Below are 23,801 nucleotides of genomic sequence, written 5' to 3' on the forward strand. Positions count from 1 at the left end.
TGATACGCAGGTAGATTTTCATCTTTGATCTTCATTCTCAATTTGTACCATAAAGAAGTTGTTCATTTCGCCCATGGATTCGGCTCAATGGCTCCAGAATAAGACCGCAATTCGAATCGCCAGCTGCCGATCGGCTTCCGAAACCATTTGCCAAGATAGACAAGCTTTGGCGACACTTTTCTTGGGGGAGCCCAAATGTGGCGTGTGCAAATAGCTGATTGGAGGTCACTCCATACGAGTGGGGTTCAATGCCAACGGTGAGTTTCCCGATGTGTTGTTCATCTAGCTTGATCGAGTTGAGACGACGGCTAATCACCCCATGCTTTGCATGGTATTAGATTTTACGCAACATGGAACAATTCTTAGATGGAGGACCTTGTGATTCTCGGTGCGCCTCCATTGGATGCTCAATTCATCGGTTCCCTACCCATGGGACCCCATAGAGAGGATTGACCGAGGACTAAATAGAACCACGCACTTGGAGGCGCACACACGGACAACGGGCGCTAAACCTCTCCGGGACTGTTTTGCCTCAATGTTCCATCCAACATCCGATATGGTGGTAACTCGTGACACGAACGAGCCCAGCTCGAGACTAGTTCTCAGACGGAGATATGTGCAAGTCCTCAGATAAAAAATGACGTGGGAAAAAAAGAAAAAGGCATTAGCCCAACCCCTTAGGGGTTTGAGTCCTGCCCAACACGAGGAACACGAAGCCCTTGAAGCTAATTCTCATAGGCTAAAGCTTATGCTCAGAAGTTTTCACTCAATCATGCAGGTTGTAAACCGTCAGGTCTTGACTCATCCCAGGAAGCACATAGACAGCACTTTCCTTGCCTTCAAAGACCTTCAGCTTCTTCTCGCCTCGAAACTCGAGCCCTATCTTTTCCAACACTCGCGCGCTGTGACGGTCGTCCTGGGCACAGAATCCGAATGCTGAATCCACTCCGAGTTCCTTGCGTGCATACTCCAGCAACGCAACAGCCGCTTCAGTGGCGTATCCCTTTCCCATCTCCTCGGGCAAAATCGCATACCCGATGTCAGGTGCCAGGTATGAATCCGGGCTGTTGCCCTTCATAAGTGAGACGGTACCGATGGGAGTACATTCTGATAGGGTTGCGTTTTCATCCGGCTTGAGCGAGACTAGGAAGATGCTGTAATTGTTTCGGGCGTAGTCAGAGTGGACGCGATTGCGAATGAAATTCGAGGCTTTCTCCGGGGTGTCAATTCCAGTACGACCAGAAGTTTTGATGAACTCTTCAGTGTTCCATAGCTTGACGAGGAAGGCACAATGTTCGGGGTCGTTAGGTAAAAAGTAAGAGATGTAGAGGTGTTCACTGGGAATTGAGAAAGTGGGCGATGCCGTGAATGGAGCTGATGAAGAAGACATGTTCGCTGAGTTCTTGAAGCACTGTAGTGCTGTGAGAAAAGCGGTCTAGTAAAAAATAGGTGGGAGGAAATTCGTAGAGGAAAAGCTGATTGTAGAACCGCGTATTTGATCTTGAGATGTAACAAACTGAGTTCACACAAGAAAGTCACGCTGTAAGAACAGTAGTCTGGTGAGAAATATATTGAGCGAAGAAGTTCGTGAATGAGGGAAGAAGATGACCAGAAAGACGTATTTGGAATCTGCAGGTGCAACGAATAAGCTGTGAGGAAATTTGTAGAGAAACGAACAATGCAGTCAAAAGAGAAATAGATTGAACTTGAAAATTGTAATTCTTTGTTTGAGTCAATCCACAATAAGCCCTAGTTCAAATTTGAATCTACGATAATATAACAATAATAGAAATTGCGACTCGGAACTACCGATTTCGCTGTTATCCGGACAAGAGTCGGGCTTCCGGTGGATTGCAGGGATGTCGATAAATGGTGAAAGTTTGCTATCGGCTCGCATGTAGTCCGTACGAAGTCGAATGAACTCCACAAAATCGCGTTTTTAGAGCAAGAAACTAAGCAGTTTGGGTCTATTTTAAAATCAAAGGTGGTAAAACCTTTAACTCACCTTGAAATATTAGTGCCGCGTAATTTAACATGGCTACAGGACCGAGAAAAGCACAGAAAAGCGATTCATTCAGCCGCATGCAATAAGACTTCCGTGCTGGGGAAGGTGTGTAAGAGGGTGTGCATCTCTCTTGGCACCCCGATTATTTTGATGATACTTTTACAAGGCACAGATCATTTTGGAGGGAGACACAAGATTGCGGGGTAAGATGCCTCTGTTGTTTCTAAACAGAGAATGATTGAGACTATGTGGCGTCCGTCAAAGCGTCCTGAAAATCAGTCAAGACACGTCCTGCGACTACGGAGTACACCTGACAAAAAGAGCAATTTTGAATGAGGTCTCAAGTACACACATCACTTTAAGCTTTAAAGAGGTCAAAGGTTGGGAACCGACCTCGAGCTATATTTTGTTTAGTATCCATATCAATGGCCACCTTTTGTCTTGAAATCTCTGCTATAAAATCAAAGAATGGCTTGGTCACAGAAAGAAGGTAGTTGATCTGACGCCATTCCCCATTATTCTTGAAAAGTCAGACATATGATTCCTCTGATCTTACTCTACCTAACAATGTTTTGAATGCGGGGTAGCTGTTTAAGGTTCGGGTTTTAGTACTATTTTGCTATATAGACATCATCACTGGAGTTTTAGACCTCAGTTCGCTAGGAACTGTACCTATTTGGACCCGGGAGATAAACGGAACAGTAGGAGCACTTGAGTAGTATTGTAGCTGAACTAATCGTTGAGGTGTGCAAATCTTAGCTCTTCCCTGTCTAAATACAGGAAGTGGGTCATGTGTCTCCCTAAGCGAGGTTGGGTTTTAACACGCAGATCGCATTCCCTATGATGTATGCGTGCCTGTCCGCGCAAGTCCCACAGACTTGCCGGAGTACATGATTCCAGGCCTTCTCAACATGACAGTCCCCACCTGGAGTCCCGATCCATGCATACGATCTTATGCTTTTGTGAAGCTTAGTGTCGTCAGTGCTTCGCATCGTCGTCTAGCGCCTTGTTCAACTCTTTCTGGTAGTCCTCTTGCGCCTTCCTCAGATCCTTCTGCAAGTCTTCCATGTCTTTCCGCAGATCCTTCATCTTGTGGTGAGAGGGACCCTGCTGCATGTGCTGGGAAACACGATTCATTTTGTCCTGAAGCTCTTCTACCTCCTCCTGCCTTTTCATGACAGACTTTCTATTGTGATGCAACTGATTCAGTGGATAGAATTGACTTGGCGGATAAGGACCTTGCGGAGGATATTGTTGATATGAATGTCCTTGCGGATATGGTTGCTGGGGGTATTGCTGCGGGTAGGGGCCGCCATTGGGAGGGAAGCTCTGTCCACTTTGATGCTGGTGCTTCTTATAGGCGTCTTGAGCAATAGAACCAGCAATCGCACCACCGATGGCTCCAAGGAAGCCGTGATTGGCCTTGTGTCCAGCAAAACCACCGACAGCACCACCAGCGAGGGCACCAGCAAAGCCACGTTCGTCGTCCTGGCCCTCGCCAGGGGCGAGTGGTTGCTGTTGCTCATTATAAGGTTGAGGATACTGATTCTGAGGCTCTAGGTTGTGTTGCGAATATGATTGCTGATATTCTTGGGGAGCGCCCTGGGTGGGCGGAGGCCCAGAGTAGCCATACCCCTTTTGGGGGGAGTTCCGTAGTACTCTGCATTCATTGTTGCTGGTGGGGATCAAGAAAATTTAAGGTAGAATATAAAGTGTTGAAAAGTAACGGATGCTTAATATACCATTACACTCCGGCAGGGGAGCAACCTTTAAATATTTGAATTCAAGAACCTCATCTAGCTCCAGCAACTCAATTTCCTTTTAAGGAAGACAGTGCGAGCCTATTCTGTACTAAGTTCTTGTTCCTCATTGGGCCACTTTTTAGCCCCCATTATTCATTCCCCACTCATTCTGGCCCCCGGGTCAGGCTTGTGCCGTCTATGGCTGTGTAAACTACTCCGTGACTCTCCAGGATATCTACTTCATGATAAAAACCCCAGTTACGAACATCCGCGTATATTTACCAACTGATAGGCTGCAATATGGCCTGCATGCAAATTGACCATAGCTCGCGGCACTTCCAGGTATACCTTGGCAAAAACATTTCGAGGGCCGGTACGGAGACTCCGTACACCTTGCCCCAGTGGTAATATTCGGTGGTAAAAATACCTTGTTATATGATCGGCGGCAAGAAAGAGACGAGGGGTGTATTGGAAAAAGGTAGGGGGTGGGAGGTACTATAGTTGTAAAATAAAGAACATCGAATATACCTGGGCGGCATGAGGGGCTCGATAGAACCACGCACGGGAACGCATACGACAAAGAATGCCAAGCCCTTCTGGAACAAGTTAATCTGAAAATCTTCATTCAACATCCGATATGGTGTAGTGGCTAACATCGTCGTCTCTCACACGACAGCCGGGGGTTCGATTCCCCCTATCGGAGTTCTCTTTTTGTGTTTTTGTCATTCACCTGAGGTGCCCAGGTGGACGCCCAGTCAAATCAATATGCCCGGGTGGTCATTCAATTCCATAGAGGTATAGTACACTGATGTGATCGCTAATGGGCGAGGTGCAGTGAAGCATTTCGGGAACGTCGGAAAATGGTCCATGTGGACCTTAGCGTCGCTTTGGTCCAATCAGCTTACAATCTCAAGCCTGTCGCTGGCCAAGCTCAATACAAACCATGCCATCACTTTGGAGGTTGCCTTGTGTTGTTGTGTATTCAATCTAATTCATCAGTACTCCGTACCAAGGTTGCTATAGGCTCGTCAGGGCAACAATTTGAGATGACATAACCGATCACGTGAAAACTATCAACATCAGAGCCGCGCCGCAAACATCTCTCCCTTCAACAATGCTACCCAAGCCCTCCTCACATACTTACCGTCGGAACTCCAATGCCTGGGAGAAGGATTTCTTCGATATACCCGACGAACCATGCCTTTCAGTGGTGAAGCGCCAGCTTCGGCGTCTCCGAACGTGGGTAGTACTCGCCGTACTATTCCTATTTCTCATGTGGCACCGACGTGAAAGTCCACCGCCGTTGCCCCTACCACACATACACTACGACGAGGTCGATTGGTCACGATTCGCCTACACTCAATATGCCACCAACGAAGTGTACCTCTGCAATTCACTCATGGTTTTCGAGGCTCTGGAGACCCTAGGGAGCAAAGCCGAGCGCGTGCTCTTCTATCCCGAAGAATGGGATTTGATCGTGGAGGATGAATATGATCGCGTCAGTGAGCTGCTCCTCATGGCGCGCAGTCGATTCCGTGTCATGGTGATCCCGATCAAGATCGAGGGCATAGATCCAACAGGTGAGCATGGTCCGATTGGCCTATTGGCATTGACTAACAATCACAGGCCAACAATCCGAGGCCTCTTGGGAATCTAGCCTCACTAAACTGATGGCCTTTGGCGAAGCCAACTACGATCGCGTTATTCACCTCGACTCGGACGTCTTGCTTCTCCAAACGATGGACGAGCTATTCTTCCTCCCACCCACAACCGTCGCCATGCCGCGCGCCTACTGGCTTCTACCGGACAAATCACTCTCGTCTCTGCTTGTCGTCATCGAACCCTCCTTCCGCGAATACACCCGTATCACAAATGACGCTATCCCGGCTAAAAACGGCCAAGTCGACGTCAACACCACAGATCATCGCTACGATATGGAACTGTTGAATGCCCGGTACGGGGACTCGGCGATGGTCTTGCCGCATCGTCAGTATGGATTGCTCTCTGGCGAATTCCGGACAAAAGATCATCGTCGGTTCCTGGGAAATGACGACGAGGTCTGGGATCCCGATCACGCTCTTGCGCAGGCGAAGTTCGTCCATTTCTCGGATTGGCCTCTGCCGAAGCCTTGGATCATGTGGCCGCAGGAGCTCTTGGCTCAAGAACAGCCTAAGTGTGATCACAACCCTGGAACACCGCGGGAGAGTGGGTGTCGGGATCGGGAGATCTGGAAGATGCTTTATGATAAGTATCGCAGAAAGCGCAAGGTATGACTATGAGTTGAGTCCATGTGAGATGAGAACTTTACTAACTTTGGTAGGATGTGTGCAAACTGCTTAGCTATCCGGCGCCCGTTTGATCTTTCAAGTTTTGTAGCATAACATATATTGGCGTCGGATGAGCTTGGTAATAATTTTGTACAATGACATTAGACATGAATGACCTGTAATGATCGATAGACAAGTCTGGAGCCGGGCCAGCATGTGGGTATGGCTCAGAAATACCCAGTAACCTTGGAAGCTGAAAGATATATCTCGTAAATCCAGACATACCTGGAGGTGCGCATCACCATACGGGCAAAACCTTTGGAGCGATAAATAGATTCAGCAAGAGATGCAATCCCATGTGGAAAGTCAAGGCCTATACACGACTGCATGTTGGTGAATCTAGCACCTGGGCATTCGCATCCCTGCTTGGGATCCAATTTGGGGTCACTCAGTACAAACCATTAGGCCGCTCAAGTGGTTCCAAGGTTGTGGATGGTCCTGCATGTCAAGTGGTTAGAACCAATGCCTTGATTAACCCGTATAGGTAGCCATGGACATAATCAAATCGAAAGGTGGCACCAAAGCGATCTCAGTGTCAGAATAAACATCAAATGGATATCTTCGAACAGTGGTATATACAGCAAATTTATCCTCTCAAGCCGCCTCACGCGTATCCCATTCCGCGTCGCCACCAATTCCACACCTCCCTTTTCGCCATGATTGCTCCAAATTCTTTCACACTGTCAACCTCATCTAGTCCAAGCGCCAAACCGGTAATCTCCTTCTTCGTCTTGGTTTTCTCCCTCCCTTTCAATTCCGTTTCACCCTCCATCTCGACAGGCCCTGGACGAGTAACCAATTGAAAGTCCTTATATCGCAACTTCCGCACGACATCGACCCACATCTCAACGCGTTCCTTGCCCTGGCCTTCGACGTACATGATCCCCGGACAGCCGCCAGACCGGAGCAGGACCGAGCATTGATGAGAGTCCGCGGCTCGTTTGAGGGCCGCGACCTTCTTGCGAGAGGTGATGTGGTGTGTGCGGATCAGCGCATTGTAAAGACCTTGCATGTTGAGGGAGTGACGTTCGTTGGATTTGGAAGTTGATGCCGTCACAACCGCGCTAAGCCACATTGGGAAAGAGTCTACTGCCTGAGGAATCTGGCGTCCACAGATCGAAAGGTCTCGCCATGTGCAAAAATCCCCGAACCCCTGGAGCTGCAGGACAATGCATTGCAGTGCGGGGGGTTGACAGCAACGCACGGCCTGGAGAATTGGCGGTCAACCTGTCATTTTGATGTCTACTGCATGTTTGAGATGTGCACATGCATTGCTGCATTGCTGGGCTACGGTTCACATTGGAAGATGCAGCCCAACTCAGTGCGAGACAGGTTGGAGGATGACCAGGTACTAACATGGAACATTCTCGTCAGGATCTTAACATGAACCTCGGAGACATCTGGAGGCGAACAGTCTGACTCAGAACCAACGGCAGGAAGATGAAGCCGGAGTCTGGGACCAGTGGATCACTTCTCGCCTTGGCTTCCCGTTTCTGCTAAACAATCGCGCGGTCGCCGCGGGCTCCGCAGAATATTCGATCTTTCTTTCTTCCGACCGGAAATCTTCCCGAATTATCAGACTGAAAAAATTCGAGGTGGCCTGTTCGCTCCAGCCAGCTGCCAAAATCGGCCAATGTATCGCAGTCAATCGTCCTCGGCCCCTCATGACCGGATCCCCCGATCGATGATTGGCGTGGATGTGCATCATAAACATGTCGGACCCATATTTATTCAGGCGCCATGATGATTTTGCTTTTTAATCGACGGCGGGATTGGTTGTGCCTTGGCTTCCCGATTAGTTTAATTCGGACCACGAGTGGCTTCTATATAATTATATTGTTCCCATCTACATCTTCCCTCTGGCTATCTCGAAGAATGATCTCTGACTTGACCTGATCGCGCATTATTCAACCTTGGGTCACTATGCCCGCTCCACTACCCCACCCGAAGCATACACAGTCGTTTGCTTCGGAGTCGCATTCTGATGGACCACCACGAGTCCAAGTCTCCCATGAAGATGAAGATGCTATTGCCGATATCCATCGGACTTTGACCGAGAAGACTGCCGAGGATAAGTATCCGGAGCCGCATTCGTCGTTCGACAAATTCCTTGAAGAACAGGCCCAGGGCAGGAAAAGATCTAATCTGGGTGTTTGTTTCCAGTCGCTCTCAACATGGGGCGAAGGCGGCAGCCATGTCGATGTCAAAACACTTGGCACTGCGCTGTGGCGCACTTTGACCATGCAGGATATCTATGAATGGACTATCCAGCCTTGGATCTCCAAAAAGAAGCCCGAAGATGGCCGCCAGCTCATCCGGGACTTTTCCGGTGTAGTACAAAGCGGCGAAATTATGCTGTGAGTGATATCGATCCAGAAAGTCTGTAGACACACAGTTCTAACAGAATGTAGTGTCCTCGGACGCCCCGGCGCGGGCTGTTCCACCTTCCTCCGCACAGTCGCAGGCCATCACAACTCATTCCTGGGCGTGACTGGCAACATCGACTATTCAGGCCTGAGCCAGGAAGAAGTCCAGACACACTACCGCGGCGCGGTGGCATACGTCCCGGAGGACGACGTGCACTTCCCAACCCTGAACGTCCGCCAAACGCTCGAGTTTGCTCTTCAGAGCAAGACGCCCAAGCGGTACCGCGAAAGAATTCCTCGGTACCTCGAAATCTATGGTCGTGTGTTTGGTATGTCGCATACCATGAACACCCTGGTCGGAAACGAGTACATTCGCGGTGTATCTGGCGGAGAACGCAAGCGTATCTCTATCATCGAATCACTCGCCACTGATTCATCAGTCACCTGTTGGGATAACTCAACAAGAGGACTGGACGCCTCCTCCGCCCTGGACTATGCGCGCAGTCTACGGATCATGACCGACACATGCGGCAAAGCGACACTTCTAACCTTGTACCAAGCTTCGGATGCAATTTACGATCTGGTTGATAAGGTCTTGCTCATCGATGAAGGACGCATGTTATATCAAGGCCCCGCAAACGAAGCCAAGGCCTATTTTGAGGACCTCGGGTACGAATGTGCGGATATGCAAACCACCTCCGACTTCCTGACCAGTATCACACTTCCCGATCGTCGTCGATTCCGTGCGGGCATGGAGGCTCGCGCACCCAAGGGCCCTATTGAGCTCGAAGAGACCTTCCGGAAGAGCGCCGCGTTTGCCAAGATCGAAGCTGCCGTTGATACCTACGAAGATCAAAAGGTCGGCAGATCTTCGGGTGTGTACCCGACTGACTCGGAATGTGGCAGCGTGGAAGAATTCAAAAAGAACATTCAAAGTGATAAGTCTCGTTTCGTCTCCCCGAAGTCGCCTTACACGATTTCGCTGTTCAGACAGGTCGTGCTCTGTGCTAAGCGCCAGATGTGGCAGCTTAAGGGCCACATGAGCCCACTTTACATCAAGTTGATCTCATCCGTGATTTACGGGTTACTGATTGGCTCGATGTTCTACAACCAGCCTCAAACCACCGAGGGAATGTATTCACGAGGTGGTGTGCTCTTCTACTCCTCTATCCTACTCGCCTGGTTGCAGATGTCCGAGTTGGAAGAAGCGATGCAGGGCCGCGATATCCTGAGTCGGCAGAAGAAATTTGCCTTCGTTCGGCCCAGTGCCGTTTGTATGGCCAGGTTTCTATCTGATTTGGTCACTACCGCATTGTTGACCTTCTTATACTTGATCGTTATGTATTTCCTCTCCGGTTTACGGGCTGATGTAAGTCACCTCCACCAAGGCATTGAGCACGAGCTAACAGATATAACCAGGCCGGCCCCTTCTTCATCGATTTCCTCTTCATTTACACTTGTACTGTCTGCCTGACTGCACAGTTCCGTGTTTTTGCCGCCTTATCCAACAACTTTGAAGTTGCCTTGCGCTACTGTGGAGTCTCTGTTCTCTTCTGTATTGTTTTCGGTGGCTACGTCCTGTCTGTTGACAAGATGATTCAAGATGTGCCTTGGGTTGGATGGCTGGCGTATGTAACTCCAGCTTTATACACCTACGAGGCCGTCATGGCCGCCGAGTTCCACAACGTCAACTTCGCATGCGCGACTGGATCCATCGTCCCCGCCGGCACGGAGTACACCGACCTTGCCTACCAGACTTGCGCCTACGCTGGGAGTAAGATTGGCAGTACGGTAGTCAATGGCGATGATTACTTGGCTGTCAAGTATGGATTTTACTACAGCCATGTGTGGCGGAACTTTGGTATCCTATGCCTTTTCACCGTGGCTTTCATTGTCATGACTTGCTGGTTGAGCGAGGTCATGGAGTGGGAGCTGGACAGTGCGGGTCCGATTCAGTACAAAGGGTCTTCGAACTTGTTCAGCCGAAAGAAGAATGCACCGGCTGATGAAGAGAAAGCGCCTGTTTCGGTGGATGCTAGTGCACCCCCTGCCGCTCAAGGCGGCAAAGGAAACCAAGTTTTGGCAGCTACGGAATCCACATTTTCGTGGTCTGACTTGGAATTGAACGTCCAAATCGGCAAAGAAACCCGCAAGCTTCTCGATGGTGTGTGTGGATACTGCAAACCAGGATCCTTGACTGCTTTGGTTGGCGCATCGGGAGCTGGCAAGTCTACATGTGAGTTATTTCTACCTCCATGAACATATTTTACTGGTGCTAACAAGACATAGTGTTGACTGCACTCACACAAAGAGAAAGCCCCGGAGTTCTCTCGGGGTCACTCTTCGTGGATAGCCGATCCATCGATCAGTCATACAACCGCCAGATTGGATACTGCCAGCAGATGGATATCCACGACGAGAGTAGCACGATCCGTGAAGCCCTTGAGTTCTCTGCTCTTCTTCGCCAGAGCAACGAAGTCCCTAGAGAGGAGAAGCTGGCATACGTCGACACTGTTATCCAAACTCTTGATCTGGTGGAGCTTCAGGATGCACTCATTGGCTCCTTGGACATCGAAAAGAAAAAGCGCGTCACTATTGGTGTCGAGCTCTGTGCTCGTCCCAAATTACTGATGTTCCTGGATGAACCAACCAGTGGCCTGGACAGCCAAGGAGCTAGCAACATCGTTGCCCTCCTCAGACGACTTGCCAACCAGGGATTAGCGGTGCTGTGCACCATTCACCAGGCTAACCAAGAACAGTTCGAAGAGGTACGAGTTTCTCCCCCAATGTTCAAGGCCCCAAGTCTAACGAATCCAGTTTGATCGCGTGCTCGCTCTCAGTCCCGGTGGACTCACCTACTACTTCGGCCCTGTCGGCGAATCCGGTAGCGCGATCTTTGATTACTTCTCTCGTCACGGCAATATTCCCGAGAAAGTGACCAACGCGGCAGACTTCTTGATCGAAGTTGTAGTCGGCGGCATGAAGGAGAAAGAAGCAGATCAAACTAATTGGCCTTCTATTTGGCGTAACTCAAAGGAGTACGCCGACGTCAAGAAAGAGATCGCCTCCATCCGCGCTGACCAAAGAAACCCACCATCTCTCCCTCCTGCTCAACCGCCTCTCACCACCCAGACGTTCCTCCTGACCCAGCGCACCTGTCGCCAGTTCTGGCGCACGGCCGAGTACCCATACTCGCGACTCTACTCATCTTTCCTCCACGCGCTTATCAACGGCCTTACCTACCTGCAGATTGGAAACAGCACCACAGACATGCAGTCGAAGGCTTTCTCCTGTTTCCTTGTTCTTATGCTGGTCCCTGAGTTTATCAACGCCATCTCTATGCGCTTCATTCTCAACCGTGACATCTGGCTGGCGCGAGAAGGGCCAAGTGGTGTGTATGGCTGGATCTCTTTCTGCACTGCACAGATTGTCTCGGAGATTCCATACACGGTGGTCGGAAGTGTGATCTTCTTCGTTCTATACTACTTCCTTGTTGGCCTCCCCCTGGGATTCGCCGCTGGATACAGTTTCTTGATGTTCTTCCTCTTCTTCCTTTTCGCCACATCCTGGGGACAGTGGATTGCTGCCATGAGGTAAGTTCCCCTCTCTCATCACACAATGTTCATTACTAATAATCACAGTGCCGATTCCATGATCGCTGCCACCCTGATGCCATTCTTCATCATCATGTGTGAGCTTTTCAATGGTATCCTCCAGCCTCACAGCCAGATGCCCGCTTTCTGGAAATACACCATGTACTACATCACCCCATTCACATACTGGATTGGCGGTGTTCTTACATCCATTCTCCGTGGCACGGAAGTCGTCTGCACCCAGAGTGAATTGACTATCTTCGGGAGCCCGCCCAATGTCACCTGTGGCGAATATGCGGGCGCCTGGTTGGAGTCGAAGGGTGTAGGATACCTGTCCAACCCAGAGGGTACGGGAGAGTGTGGCTACTGTGAATATAGTGTTGGTGACGATGTGAGTTTCCCGCAGACCCTTGCAAGGGATGGTCGCTAATTTTCCCAGTATCTTTCCGGCATCGGTCTCGACTCTTCTAAGATTTGGCCCTACTTCGGTATCTTCTTGGCGTTCACTGTGACCAACTATCTCATGGTTTACCTGCTAGTCTATTTGCGGTCTGTCATGAAGATGAAGAAGTAGGTGCCCATGTGGACTTTTGTGCATATATAGCGTTAGCATAGCGAGTGGTTTACAATACAGGGCCTTTTCATTATCAAAGTACCCAAATAGGACACATCGACACCTAAGGCCCCCAATGAACAGTAATGCAGTTAGAAGAAACTCCCCTTTCAGCAGCAAAGTTGTGTAGGTCCGAGTGTCTTGACGTTGCACATTCCTCTGAGTCACTCCAAAAAGCTTGGCTCATGGGGCTCCGCGCAGGGCTGTTATCAATCAGTGGCCCTTTCGGAGATGCCGTGCTAAATTACCCAAATCGGTAACTCCGAGCCCGGACTTACCACATCCAACTTTGCCATCCCACCTCCGAGTCATATATCCAGCACCCTGTCCCTTTTGGAGATATCTGATCTTTTCTCATTCTTGTGCCTCTAATTGAGTCCCACTGAAGCTCTTACCTTCACTCCATGCTTCCCCGGAAAGGCGTTGTGTGACCAGCAACCCCGCCCCCTGTTGCACACACTAGCGCCAGGCCACAGCAATTCCGACAAACCACAAGAAAGATGTCAGCTCCTCAAGCGACAGAATTGGGAGGAACCCCTCCAGATGAAGTGATAGAGCCACAGCCATTGCGTCGCCGGCGCCCACCACTCTCGTGCGTGACCTGCCGGCGCCGCAAATTGAAGTGCGATCGCGCAAATCCATGCGGGCAATGCGTCCGCTCCAAAACAACAGATGAATGTGTCTTCACCGGCGCAGAGCCAAATACGAATCGGCGAATGTCACCACCTGCGTCGAGCTCAATGCGCAGCCCGGCAAACGAGCCGCGACCCGGGATGTATGTCTTCGACTCCAAAATGCCGCCCAAGACGGGATCGAAGACCTCATCTCGTGTTTCGAAACGACGACCGGATGAGCTTTCAGAGATGAGGCAGAGATTGAGGGCATTAGAAAATTCCCTCAAGTCGAATGTTCAGACGCCAGCGACGTCGGTTGATATGTATTCGGAGATCGACACGGCTAGCACGACGGAAAATGTGGGTGTTGACGATCGGGTGCGATTTTTGCCCGACGCCAGTTTTCGCGGGAAGAAGAACAAAACTCGGTACTTTGGTCGCAGTCATTACACTACGACGATCTCTTTTGTGAGTGTGGTTTGAATTTTACAATCGCCATGCGGTCGGTCGAATATGTATTTGTTGCTAATCGTATGGTAGTTTCAAGATGTCGGGGCTTTTTTGCGTCGGGGTCAGCACCGCGGACAAGGGAAAGACGTGGAGTACACCGACATGAAGCAGTTCAAGACGGAGCTTTGGTCGCGTGAAACCCAGGATCATCAGCGTGAGTTCCGTGAACAGGCGTTCAAGCTCAATGAGATGGTTCCGCCGCGAAAGGTGGTGGACCTTCTTCTCCGTCTGTATCTCGATACGTTTGAGACGACATATCGCATTCTGCACACACCTACCTTTTTGAAGCAATATGAAGAATACTGGAACAATCCCCAAAATGTTGACTTGGGATTCGTCGCTCAGTTACTTGCCGTGATGGCTGCTGGTAGCTGCTTTTACGTCCCACCTCAAGGGCTGGACGACCGCGACATCTTCCAAAAGCCTGCCATCCGATGGATCATGGCTGTTCAGTCCTACATCTCTTGCACCTTTGTAAGTCCTGACATTGACTTCCACATGCTCCAGACTCAGTGCCTCCTGCTGGTGGCGCGTCTCGGAATCGCTAGTGATGGGGACGTAGCCTGGGCATCGGCCGGCTCACTTATTCGATCCGCGATGACAATGGGCCTTCATCGCGATCCTACCCGATTTCCCAAATCCAAGCCTTTCCATTCCGAGACACGTCGCAGGTTGTGGGCGACGATTGTGGAGTTAGATCTGATGATCGCTCTCGACCGTGGAGTTCCCCCGACCGTTGATCTCGATGAATGTGATTGCGATGCGCCGTCAAATTGGGATGACTCCGACCTGGTTCTCGAAATGGAGTACAATCCTGCACCTGGAACTACTACGTTCTGTACTCAAAACTTCTACCAAACTCTCCTTACAAAAACACTCCCTCTGCGATACAGCATTGCGAAACGAATAAACAGTCTTAGGTTCACCCTCTCCTACGACGACGCTCTTCGAATGGGCGAGGAAATCTCCAATGCAATGCAACACGCATCCAAAATCTTCGAAGATGACGCCTCAGCCATTCTCCCCGAAGACGCGCACCGCCACCGCTTCGCTCAATCGCTGCATCTCTTCATGATGCGCAAATTCCTCCTTGCTCTCCACCGTCCCTTCTCTCTCAGCGTTGTCAGATTACCCAAATGCTCATATTCCCGAAAGATCTGCCTCGAGGAGTCCCTCGGCATTCTCTCCCAGATGGAGATCCCTCTCTCCCCAGAAAACATCCAGTACCCACACATCACCCAACTGGGCAGTGGAATGTTCCGCAACGAAACCTTCCACGCCGCCATCACCGTCTGTGTCGAACTATCGCTCCAAGCAAACGAACAGCGGTCTTCCGTCTCAGGCATGGAAGGCGTGAACTTCAGCGTCCTTCTGAGCATGATTCAATCCCAGCAGCTCGTCATGATGCAGGCTGTTGAGCGTGCAGCCGAGAGCTTCGGCAAAAGAGTCGCATGCGGTGGAAAAGGGAGCAAGCCATTCTTCTTCTTGAATATCATCTTAGCATCAGTCAAATCGCGCGTGAAGGGCGAAGATCCGATGTGCAAGGTTGAGGCTGCCTCGAAACGGGCCGTACGTATCTGCAGAGAGATTTTGAATGGTCATTCTTACCAAGATGCCCAGATTGCTGTTGATAGCAGGCCATCACTGGTGAGCCATCTTTCCTTGTTGCTGTCTGTCCGTTCTGAAAAGAAATACTAACTTTGATTCTGTCAGACTCCGATAGCTTCGGGACTCACCCCGTCGGCCACCACGCCAAGCGACTTCGATCCCGTTTCCTTTATGTATGGGGACTTCAGCGACTTTACTGTAAGCCTTTTTGCTCTCATTATTTATTGCCTCACTGACGTGTTCTAGCCCATGGAAATCGGCGGATGGGGTGATGGAATGGATCTCAATGGTTCGGAGCTATGGGATCCTGAGTTGTTTGCAAATCTGCCCACGTTCCCATGAATTACGTGCAACGTTCAATAATCATGTCTAATACAAGCCCCCATTGAGCTTTTGAAGTTTAGCTTTGGCTCTCTATCTTCAATGAGAAGAATGTCACATCTTGAGATTCCAAGGCTGAGGATAAACAGAGGATCAGTAGATCGATTCTCAGCGATGATGAGTAGGCAAGACGGACAGCCAGAGTGACAGCTCAAAGGAGATCGCGAAGTCAATGATCGCTCTCTTCCATTACTAACCTTGGAATCGAAATGAAAGATAAAGCTAATATATCACTACTCCTATTTATAAGCAACTATTATTGTCTTTTTACTCGCGCGATACTAAGCTTTGATTTTATTTATCTAACCAGCTACCGCTATTCATTATGTTGACTACATTGAGACCTAATCATGTATAGAATTGTATTGTTACTTTCTCCTTTTATTGAGTAGAGCTGAGAGCCTTGGATTGGATTAGTGTTTGTTGATGACAGAAGAAAGCCATCATCGAGCATTTATGATTGGTCTACAAAAGGCTTGGCTAAGTCATAGAAAACGAAATAAAGATTGTAGACTGATTGTAGACTGGTACAAACCTGGAAATCCAAACAAGACAATCAAGCAGAGAAACCTAAGGCTCCAGCAAACCTATAAATACTTCCCAACCGCCCTTCTTCCTTCTCTTCTCTTCTTTCTCCCAACTCTTCTTCTTGTTCCTCCCAAGTCATTAACTTCGTGCTTGACTTGATTTTCATTTCTCCATCCGCCCCATGCTCAAGTTGATTCTGATTTGACTCTTATCTCACTCACGCTGATGACCTCGTCTTGTACAACTCGACTTTGATCTCATCCGTATCCGACGCAGACCCCGCCCTTCGACTTCTCAATACTCAATATCACTCATCCACCACCTATTTCATCTCGCTTTCAGAGCAACCATGGCTCAGAAGTGGTTTCCCCAAACCAGGTACCGCCCTGGCTCGTTGTACAGCTTTCAAGCGCCAACCCAAAGTCACTGGCAAATTGAAGAGAGGCTCTCGCAGCATGACGAACAGCTAGACGAAGCCGATTACCAAGGCCCCATCCCAGAACCATCATCAGCCACAGCGACATTCCGTGTCCGAGACCTTGATCACCACGGTAGAATGGCTTACATGGGAGTGTTCATTCAAATTCCACATCTCGGCACTGATTTCGAGTCCGTCACCGTTCGGCGCCAACAAGCTGGCCAATGTGACTTTGGTGAAGTTGAAGCCTACAAGATATTCCACGCGAACAACGCCCAAATGACACCCACCCTCCTCGCGATCAAGGAACAAGTTCAAGGTGACGACGGTTTTGTTCCTGGGGGCTTTCTGGTCTTCATGGTGTACGAGAGGGTACCCGGAATCCGCCTTGCGGAGGATACCACAATTTATCCTGGATTCCCGCTACACACGTTCTTCACGAAGTTTGACCGCGCAGAACGGGACAAAATACGCAAGAAATTCGACAAAGTGTACCCTGCCTTCGCGGAAATGGATTGTTTTCCGGGTCACTGCTGGGCTGACCATCTTGTGTGGCATTCTTCCTCCGAAAGATTGTAAGTCGCTTCAGCACTGAAACAGAGCTTATTGCTAACTTGATCAGGTATTTCATCGACTTCAAAGGGGCACACCCAACCTATCGAGCAGTTTGGGCAAATCCCGTTTACCGAGACGGGAAGCTGATCACAGACGCAGCTCAGGAGCCAAGGTCCGAACACTGGCGGGATTGGGGTCTTGCCATCCCCCCCTGAGAATTCGAAGGAGCGAGGTAGACTCTCCGCATGGACACTGTGAATCTGCCTTGATATCCTATCGGCTGAGCTTGAGAACGGGTTTCGATATGGGGAACAAATCCCGTCTGCTTAATGCCGATTTCTAGCTGATAGACAATCAAAGAAAAATTGCCCGAGCACAAAAAGCGTGTAGAGAAGCTCGATGCGGAAGTTGTTGACTTTTGTCTATCCTCAGCTCAGGCAAAACTTTCGGTCCTCAAGAGTATCCTGTTGAACCTTGGAATCAAGCTAAGTCGCGAAACATGATTGGTCGAGGGAGCTAAGCCGTGAACAGAGAATTATATTTAGGGGATTGAATTGAGACACTGTCATTCATAAAATAGTATTGTTACTTTCTCCATTCATTTAGAAAAGCTCATAATAGATTGGTGTTTTGGTGACAGAAGCAAGCCACCATAGACAATGTAGACAAACGCAAAATTCAAACAATACAATACAATCAAACAGACAAACCTAAGGCTCCAGTAAACCTATAATTACTTTCCCACAGCTCTTCTTCCTTCTCCTCTTTTCCTTCCCCTCTCTTCCTTCTCCCAAGACTTTTACTTCGTGCTTGACTTCATCTTCGTTTCATTCATCCATCCAGCCTTTGACTTCGTCAGATATCTATCACTCATCCGCCTCGTGCTTCATCTCGTTTCTTCACCAATCATGGCGCAAAGGTGGTTCCCGTTCAGCAAATTTCATCCAGGCTCGGTGTATGAATTTCAAGTGCCAACAGCGACTCAATGGAAGATCGATGACAAGCTCTCTCAAGGTCAAAACCAGCGAGAAAAAGCTGATTCCCGCCATCCCGCCTTAAACCCCTCATCCGCAGCAACAACGTTCCGTGTCCAAGGCCTTAGTCGAAACGGTAGAGTCGCGTACATGCGAGTGATTCTTCAAATCCCACATCTTGAGACTGAATATGAGTCTCCCGACATCCGCCGCCAACAAGCTACCCTCTGCTATTCCGGTGAACTTGAGGCGTACAAGAAGTTTCACGCCCAAAATGCCGAAATGACACCCTCACTCCTCGCAATCAAAGAAGAAGCTCAAAAGGATGACGGCTTTGTTCCAGGGGGCTTCGTGGTTTTCGTGGTCTATGAGAAAGTACCCGGAATACGCCTGGCTGAGGATGACACATGTTATCCTGGATTACCGCTACACACGGTTTTCACAAAGTTTAACCGCGCTGAACGGGACAAAATACGCGAAAAGTTCAATGAAGTGTACCCTGCCTTTGCGGAAATGGATCACTACCCGTTTACAACCTGGGCGCACCATCTGGTATGGGACTCTTCCTCGGCAAGACTGTAAGTCCCTTCAAATCTGAATGGAGCTTTTCGCTGACTTAACCGCAGGTATTTTATCGACTTCAGAGGGGCACACTCTCTTTACGAAGCACTTGATGAACGTCCTATTCACCACAAGGGAGAGTTGATCACACACGTAGAGAAGGGGGCAAAATCTGACCACTGGGAAGCGTGGGGGCTTGCCATCCCCCCCGAGAACTTGAAGGAGCGAGGTAGACTTTCCGCGTGGACACTGTGAATCTGCTGAGCTTGAGAGAACGGGTTTCAATACGGGGAACAAATTCCGTCTGCTAAATGCCTATTTCTAGCTGATAGACAATCAAAGAAAACTTGCCCGAGCTGTTGGGAGGTCAGATGACTTCTTTTGTTTAGATAGCTCTCTCTCTCTCTTCCTTCTTTTCCCCGGTCGATCTTTTTTGCTTCACAGCCACAGTCTACTGCTTTGGAGCGAATCGTACTTCTCCTCCGTAGATCAGCCTGTTCTCACTAGTACCCGTAGTGCACTTTGGATTTTGTTTATTGCTACATACTCCGCAGCACCTTCAAAACTTTGCTGTCTTGTTTGCTATCTTGTTTACTATCTTGTTTACTATGTTATTTATTATATTATTTACTACATTATTTACTATATTGTTTACTATATTATTTGCTATGTTATTTGCTATGTTGTTTACTACATTATTTACTATATTATTTGCTATCTTCACTAACTTACCTTCTTGAAATTTCATACCATATAAGATAGCTGATATCATGACATATCTAAAAGAGGGTCACTTACGTTGAATTACTCCATATAAAATATATCGAAGAACTTGAAAGATTTCTTGTCAGAGTCAAAAATTATATTTAAGAGCGAAGTAACTAAAGATAACCACCTTTGAAACTCAACCATAGTATGGGAACTAGAGTATGTACGACAAAGATGTATATTGGGTATGTTTTTCCGAAAGCTTCCTGAAGCTGGCTGCGCGTACTAGTCACGAGACAACCTCGCGACCCCTCTCTAAGGAAGTTTAGGGAACATCAGTTTTTCTCTAACTAGGCGGACCTGAAGATTGCGCCTTTGAGCATTCTACTATCGTGAGAGGAAAAAGAAGAAGCTCCACCCGTCACCTTGTCGGTTGTTTTGCCTCTTCGTTTTAGATAAACCTTGGAAAGGATCTGGCACCGAGGCGGCCACGAACTTTGGCTACCGTTCGACCTCGATACAACAGGCGTCACCGATGTCTGTATGCGATCATTCAGTCATTTCCCTGACATCATCCGACGTCAGATCTGGGGCCAAATAAGCTTGGGATGAAGCGCGTCCAATCGTCGAGCCTCTATGGAAGCCGAGGCGCTCAAACATTGCACGGTTTTTCCCAACAGATGCATGTGAAGCTCCGATAAATGCTGCAATCTCGGAGCATTTGAAGGTGTGAGCTTTGAGCAGTCATAAGATATCGTTTGGGAAACCTCTTTAACGTTGGTCCATTTCGCTCCAGGCAAACACCGCCGCAACAAGAAACCGATCGCATTACAAAACGGGCGGGTTCGTCTTCTTCCCGGGAGAATCGGTCGTCGGAGAAAGCGTCACAATTATGATACCCCTGGAAATATGTGGTGACGTGCGGATTGAAGGACAGGTCGTGGATATAAATGTCCATTATCACATTTTGAGGACATCCCGGATTCAGGTACCCGAGGGCGCCAAGCTCGTCGTGCTACTGGTAGATTCTGAGTGAGTTCAATTCTTCGGCCTGGGTGAGAGGGTTGTTGTTTATCTATCAAACCGCGGCAATGCTGCGCAATGACAGCATCCATGAATATTATTTCGAGCGACTTGGATAACTGGTGCACTTTGAAAATGGTCGGTGATCTATCGGCCAGTTTTCTATTTTTCCATTTAGTAGTGAACAACCTTGGAATATATTCTGAAAGTTAGCAGGTCTTTGAGGAAACTACCTAGTGTAGTGGGAAGAGCGCGCTGGCGGTCAGACATCGCAGACAAGACGACGGGGGTGCTCAGTGCTCGGCGGGAACAGGAAGGCAAGTGAGGCCCCATGCGCTACCGGAATATGAAATAGATGCTGTTCATCGGAGAGGTGTATAATGCTTGGATTTCTAAACTATGGCATTGCAAACAAATGCTGCCAAAACTAGCCACAGTGGCGCACCTGGGAGGTGGCGCGGTTTCCCCATTACACTAGCTAGGTACAGGCCAAGTGTGGGCAGAACATGAATACCTAGGTACCGACGGGGCTCCTAACTCGAAGAAGTCTTGGGCTAGAATGCACAGAAGCAGTGGAGTATCACCATAACAGTTAAATTCAGTTCGCGTTGGCAGGCTTCGCAGGAGTTAGGCCACTTGAATCCCCACTTACAATATTTGACAGGATTTTCGAGGCTGGCTCAAAGAAGTGGCAGTCAAACGGACGTGCAATTTTACTGCGAGTAGGTGAAGTTTCCTGGAAAGGGCTTGAAAATGATTCCAAGTCCTGCGATGTCGAGTGCCAACAAGATGGCTCAGAAATGTTAAACTCAAATGGGCGAGCAACATTATCGTCTATAGATATCTTCGTTGCAAACTCGCAATGCTTCATCATGAATTTGTTACTGATTTTGATAATTGATGACGGTGCACCGATGAACCTCATTTGCAAATCTCGGGCTGAGATCGCCATCACATAAGACCAGGATCCCACGCCATCAATGTCGGAAAAATACTTCAGGCTCGATGTCTACATGCTCCTATCGAAGGTCAAAATTGATTCAGCTATAAGTATTATGTATTACTCGTTCCTATGAAGAATCTATCTAATCCAAGAGGTACAGCAAATAGTAGTTGCCAAAATGCTACATTGTCGGCATGGAAGAATACTCCCGCTGACCGCCACCCTCACCTGACGCCTATTTCCGTAGAAGGCAGGCCAATTTATCTTCTTCCATTCCGTATAATTTGCCAAACAGCCATACAAATGACTTGACCTCTCAAACGCGTGGGTGCTGTTTCAAGGACCCCTTGCACTACGTTAATTGTCCAAAATGCCTACTGACTACGAAAAAAGGGGTCGATTCAGAGATGCCCTCAGAGGGCCAAAAGCTGTCGATTTGGAAGGGGCCGCAGCCCAGAACATCAAAAAACGAAAAAGAAGAAAAGAAAACTCGCGCCGGAGGGGGCGACGAACAGCGGCCGCAGGCTACCAACAAACTAATTAGCTACCAGGATGTTAGCACAAGGTTCGAACAAAAGAGGACATGACTCAATGTGTAGGCATTTGAAAAGAAGAGGTCGGGGAGCCAAAGGGCATGCAAACTCACAGGTAGCCTTGGGGGAGGCAGGAGCGGACACCATTTCGGTGTCGGTAGCCGGGGCGTCCTCTTTAAACATCAGTCAGTATCAATCATCCTTTCTCTCTCTCTCTCTCTCTCAGGGACCCGATGGGCTCGTCCGAGGGCACACTCACGACCTCCACTAGAGGCCGAAGCCTCCTCCTCCCGAGGGAGGGCGTTGGTGGGGTTGGGCGCAGGCCCGGCTGCGCCATTCGGCTGAAGAGGGGCGGGGGGCGAACCTTGAAACATCAGTTTTTCTCTTCAAGAGAACAATCGCCTGGGGCTGACTTACATTCTGCTCCCCCGGGAGCCGAAGCATCCCCACCCTTCAGCCGAATGGGCAGGTCCTCGCCAGAGGAGTTGGTTGTGGCTGCGAAAACATGGTTAAGAATTGGGTTGTATGCGACTGTGCTTCACTGGTGATATCGTACCCTGGCAGGCCGCCTTGGCTTTCGCCTCAGCCTTTTCTAATACATTGTCAGCTTGCTGCACTCAACCGCGATAGAGAGAAAAAGAGCCTTCTGGCTTACCCTTCTGGCCCTTGCCTCCCCGCTTGCCCCTGAAGGGCTTGGGGGGCCGGGCGCGCAGCGCCGCAGCCACTGCTGTGCCAACGGCCTGAACTAGCTCGCAGGTTTCGGCCCTGTGGCCGTTTCTGCCACACCACCGGCAACGAGGCTGAATGTTCCAAACCATGTCAGTATATTTCTCAATCTACCGTAGGCAATGACCGATGTTCGAATATCGCCGCATTACCCAGGCTAAACCTGAATGGGGTATGGGATGCACACCTGGATCTTGCGGTTCTTCTCGACCTTGCTTGTCATTTTGGATATTGAAAAACAAGAAGTGGACTTGAGTAAGGTGGCGATACTCGCGTGAAATTTGCTTGACTCTAACACGGGGGAGCGAGGGTTCCTTTTATAGCTAGGTGTCAGGAGCTTCTACCTATTCTATTACGGAACCACCCATTATGTTTCATTGACCCCATGGACAATCTATGTCGAAATGGAAGTATGTATGCTAATTGTGCTGCAAGTTGTATTGACGATTGGCCATTGGTGCAACCCATATCGGTGGACTTCACTATATCTGATGAATGTCACGACTTCTATTCAGTACAATGGCCATTCTCCCCAAGAGACAGCGTGGGCATAGATTGGTAAGTATTGATGAATGCTACGTTCCAAGGTGAATCAATAGTGACATGGGAATGAATGGTCGGAGAAACGATTTTTGTCGCAGCGCATTCACCCGCTTCACTCTTCTTGGTTTCCCTCTTACTCGTACGTGACTCCAAAAATCTTCTCTACGCCCGCATCACACTATCTCAATGCATTCATATCGAGCCCTCTGCCCTTTCACGGTCAAAAAGCCTGACTTGTAAATTTCTAGTTGATTGTTTTCGTGTATCACATTGATATTTTTTAACTTAATATTGTGCTTCCATGACTTGGATAGTTCGAATATCATTATTCATTCCATCAATGTCACTTCGATTCAATCTCCGAGTACGGAAACTTTGATCACAATGAATTTTATTGATCTTAATTTAGGTTCAAATTTTACTTGAGCACTTAAAAGTCTTACCGAAAGTAAATGGAGCGAATATGATCCGTTTCATTCTGATAAATGAATAAAATGGCGACGTCGAAGGAAATTGAACAGGCTATTGAT

At 48.9% G+C, this 23,801-nt stretch overlaps 9 protein-coding genes across 9 annotated transcripts; 5 read left to right on the forward strand and 4 right to left on the reverse strand.

Annotated features, from left to right (window-relative positions):
* Window positions 1-766: 766 nt before the first annotated feature.
* Window positions 767-1,390, reverse strand: N7506_005231 (GNAT family N-acetyltransferase; the record flags this gene model as incomplete). The annotated part of the gene is made up of 1 exon (XM_056954525.1): window positions 767-1,390. One exon carries the CDS (start codon window positions 1,388-1,390, stop codon window positions 767-769), a length of 624 nt encoding a protein of 207 aa, XP_056813414.1.
* Window positions 1,391-2,983: 1,593 nt separating this feature from the next.
* N7506_005232 (uncharacterized protein) lies at window positions 2,984-3,675 on the reverse strand (the record flags this gene model as incomplete). Its single annotated transcript, XM_056954526.1, has 2 exons — window positions 2,984-3,561; window positions 3,639-3,675. 2 exons carry the CDS (start codon window positions 3,673-3,675, stop codon window positions 2,984-2,986), a joined length of 615 nt encoding a protein of 204 aa, XP_056813415.1.
* A 1,186-nt stretch (window positions 3,676-4,861) lies between these two features.
* N7506_005233 (CAZyme family GT8) lies at window positions 4,862-6,106 on the forward strand (the record flags this gene model as incomplete). The annotated part of the gene is made up of 3 exons (XM_056954527.1): window positions 4,862-5,327; window positions 5,374-6,014; window positions 6,068-6,106. The coding sequence occupies 3 exons, from the start codon at window positions 4,862-4,864 to the stop codon at window positions 6,104-6,106; spliced, it is 1,146 nt and encodes a 381-aa protein (XP_056813416.1).
* Window positions 6,107-6,678: 572 nt separating this feature from the next.
* Window positions 6,679-7,149, reverse strand: N7506_005234 (uncharacterized protein; the record flags this gene model as incomplete). Its single annotated transcript, XM_056954528.1, has 1 exon — window positions 6,679-7,149. One exon carries the CDS (start codon window positions 7,147-7,149, stop codon window positions 6,679-6,681), a length of 471 nt encoding a protein of 156 aa, XP_056813417.1.
* An 848-nt stretch (window positions 7,150-7,997) lies between these two features.
* N7506_005235 (putative ABC multidrug transporter) lies at window positions 7,998-12,607 on the forward strand (the record flags this gene model as incomplete). Its single annotated transcript, XM_056954529.1, has 7 exons — window positions 7,998-8,431; window positions 8,486-9,809; window positions 9,860-10,676; window positions 10,730-11,208; window positions 11,258-12,033; window positions 12,082-12,424; window positions 12,473-12,607. The coding sequence occupies 7 exons, from the start codon at window positions 7,998-8,000 to the stop codon at window positions 12,605-12,607; spliced, it is 4,308 nt and encodes a 1,435-aa protein (XP_056813418.1).
* A 539-nt stretch (window positions 12,608-13,146) lies between these two features.
* N7506_005236 (uncharacterized protein) lies at window positions 13,147-15,720 on the forward strand (the record flags this gene model as incomplete). Its single annotated transcript, XM_056954530.1, has 4 exons — window positions 13,147-13,728; window positions 13,801-15,417; window positions 15,484-15,576; window positions 15,625-15,720. The coding sequence occupies 4 exons, from the start codon at window positions 13,147-13,149 to the stop codon at window positions 15,718-15,720; spliced, it is 2,388 nt and encodes a 795-aa protein (XP_056813419.1).
* A 916-nt stretch (window positions 15,721-16,636) lies between these two features.
* On the forward strand, window positions 16,637-17,475 carry N7506_005237 (uncharacterized protein; the record flags this gene model as incomplete). The annotated part of the gene is made up of 2 exons (XM_056954531.1): window positions 16,637-17,280; window positions 17,328-17,475. 2 exons carry the CDS (start codon window positions 16,637-16,639, stop codon window positions 17,473-17,475), a joined length of 792 nt encoding a protein of 263 aa, XP_056813420.1.
* A 693-nt stretch (window positions 17,476-18,168) lies between these two features.
* Window positions 18,169-19,050, forward strand: N7506_005238 (uncharacterized protein; the record flags this gene model as incomplete). The annotated part of the gene is made up of 2 exons (XM_056954532.1): window positions 18,169-18,812; window positions 18,861-19,050. 2 exons carry the CDS (start codon window positions 18,169-18,171, stop codon window positions 19,048-19,050), a joined length of 834 nt encoding a protein of 277 aa, XP_056813421.1.
* A 2,955-nt stretch (window positions 19,051-22,005) lies between these two features.
* N7506_005239 (uncharacterized protein) lies at window positions 22,006-22,951 on the reverse strand (the record flags this gene model as incomplete). Its single annotated transcript, XM_056954533.1, has 6 exons — window positions 22,006-22,175; window positions 22,262-22,366; window positions 22,420-22,497; window positions 22,559-22,609; window positions 22,658-22,802; window positions 22,916-22,951. 6 exons carry the CDS (start codon window positions 22,949-22,951, stop codon window positions 22,006-22,008), a joined length of 585 nt encoding a protein of 194 aa, XP_056813422.1.
* Between the last annotated feature and the right edge of the window lie 850 nt (window positions 22,952-23,801).

The sequence above is a fragment of the Penicillium brevicompactum genome, assembly GCF_028827555.1.
Source record: "Penicillium brevicompactum strain IBT 35665 chromosome Unknown utg000003l_segment0_segment0, whole genome shotgun sequence".
Lineage (NCBI taxonomy): Eukaryota > Fungi > Ascomycota > Eurotiomycetes > Eurotiales > Aspergillaceae > Penicillium > Penicillium brevicompactum.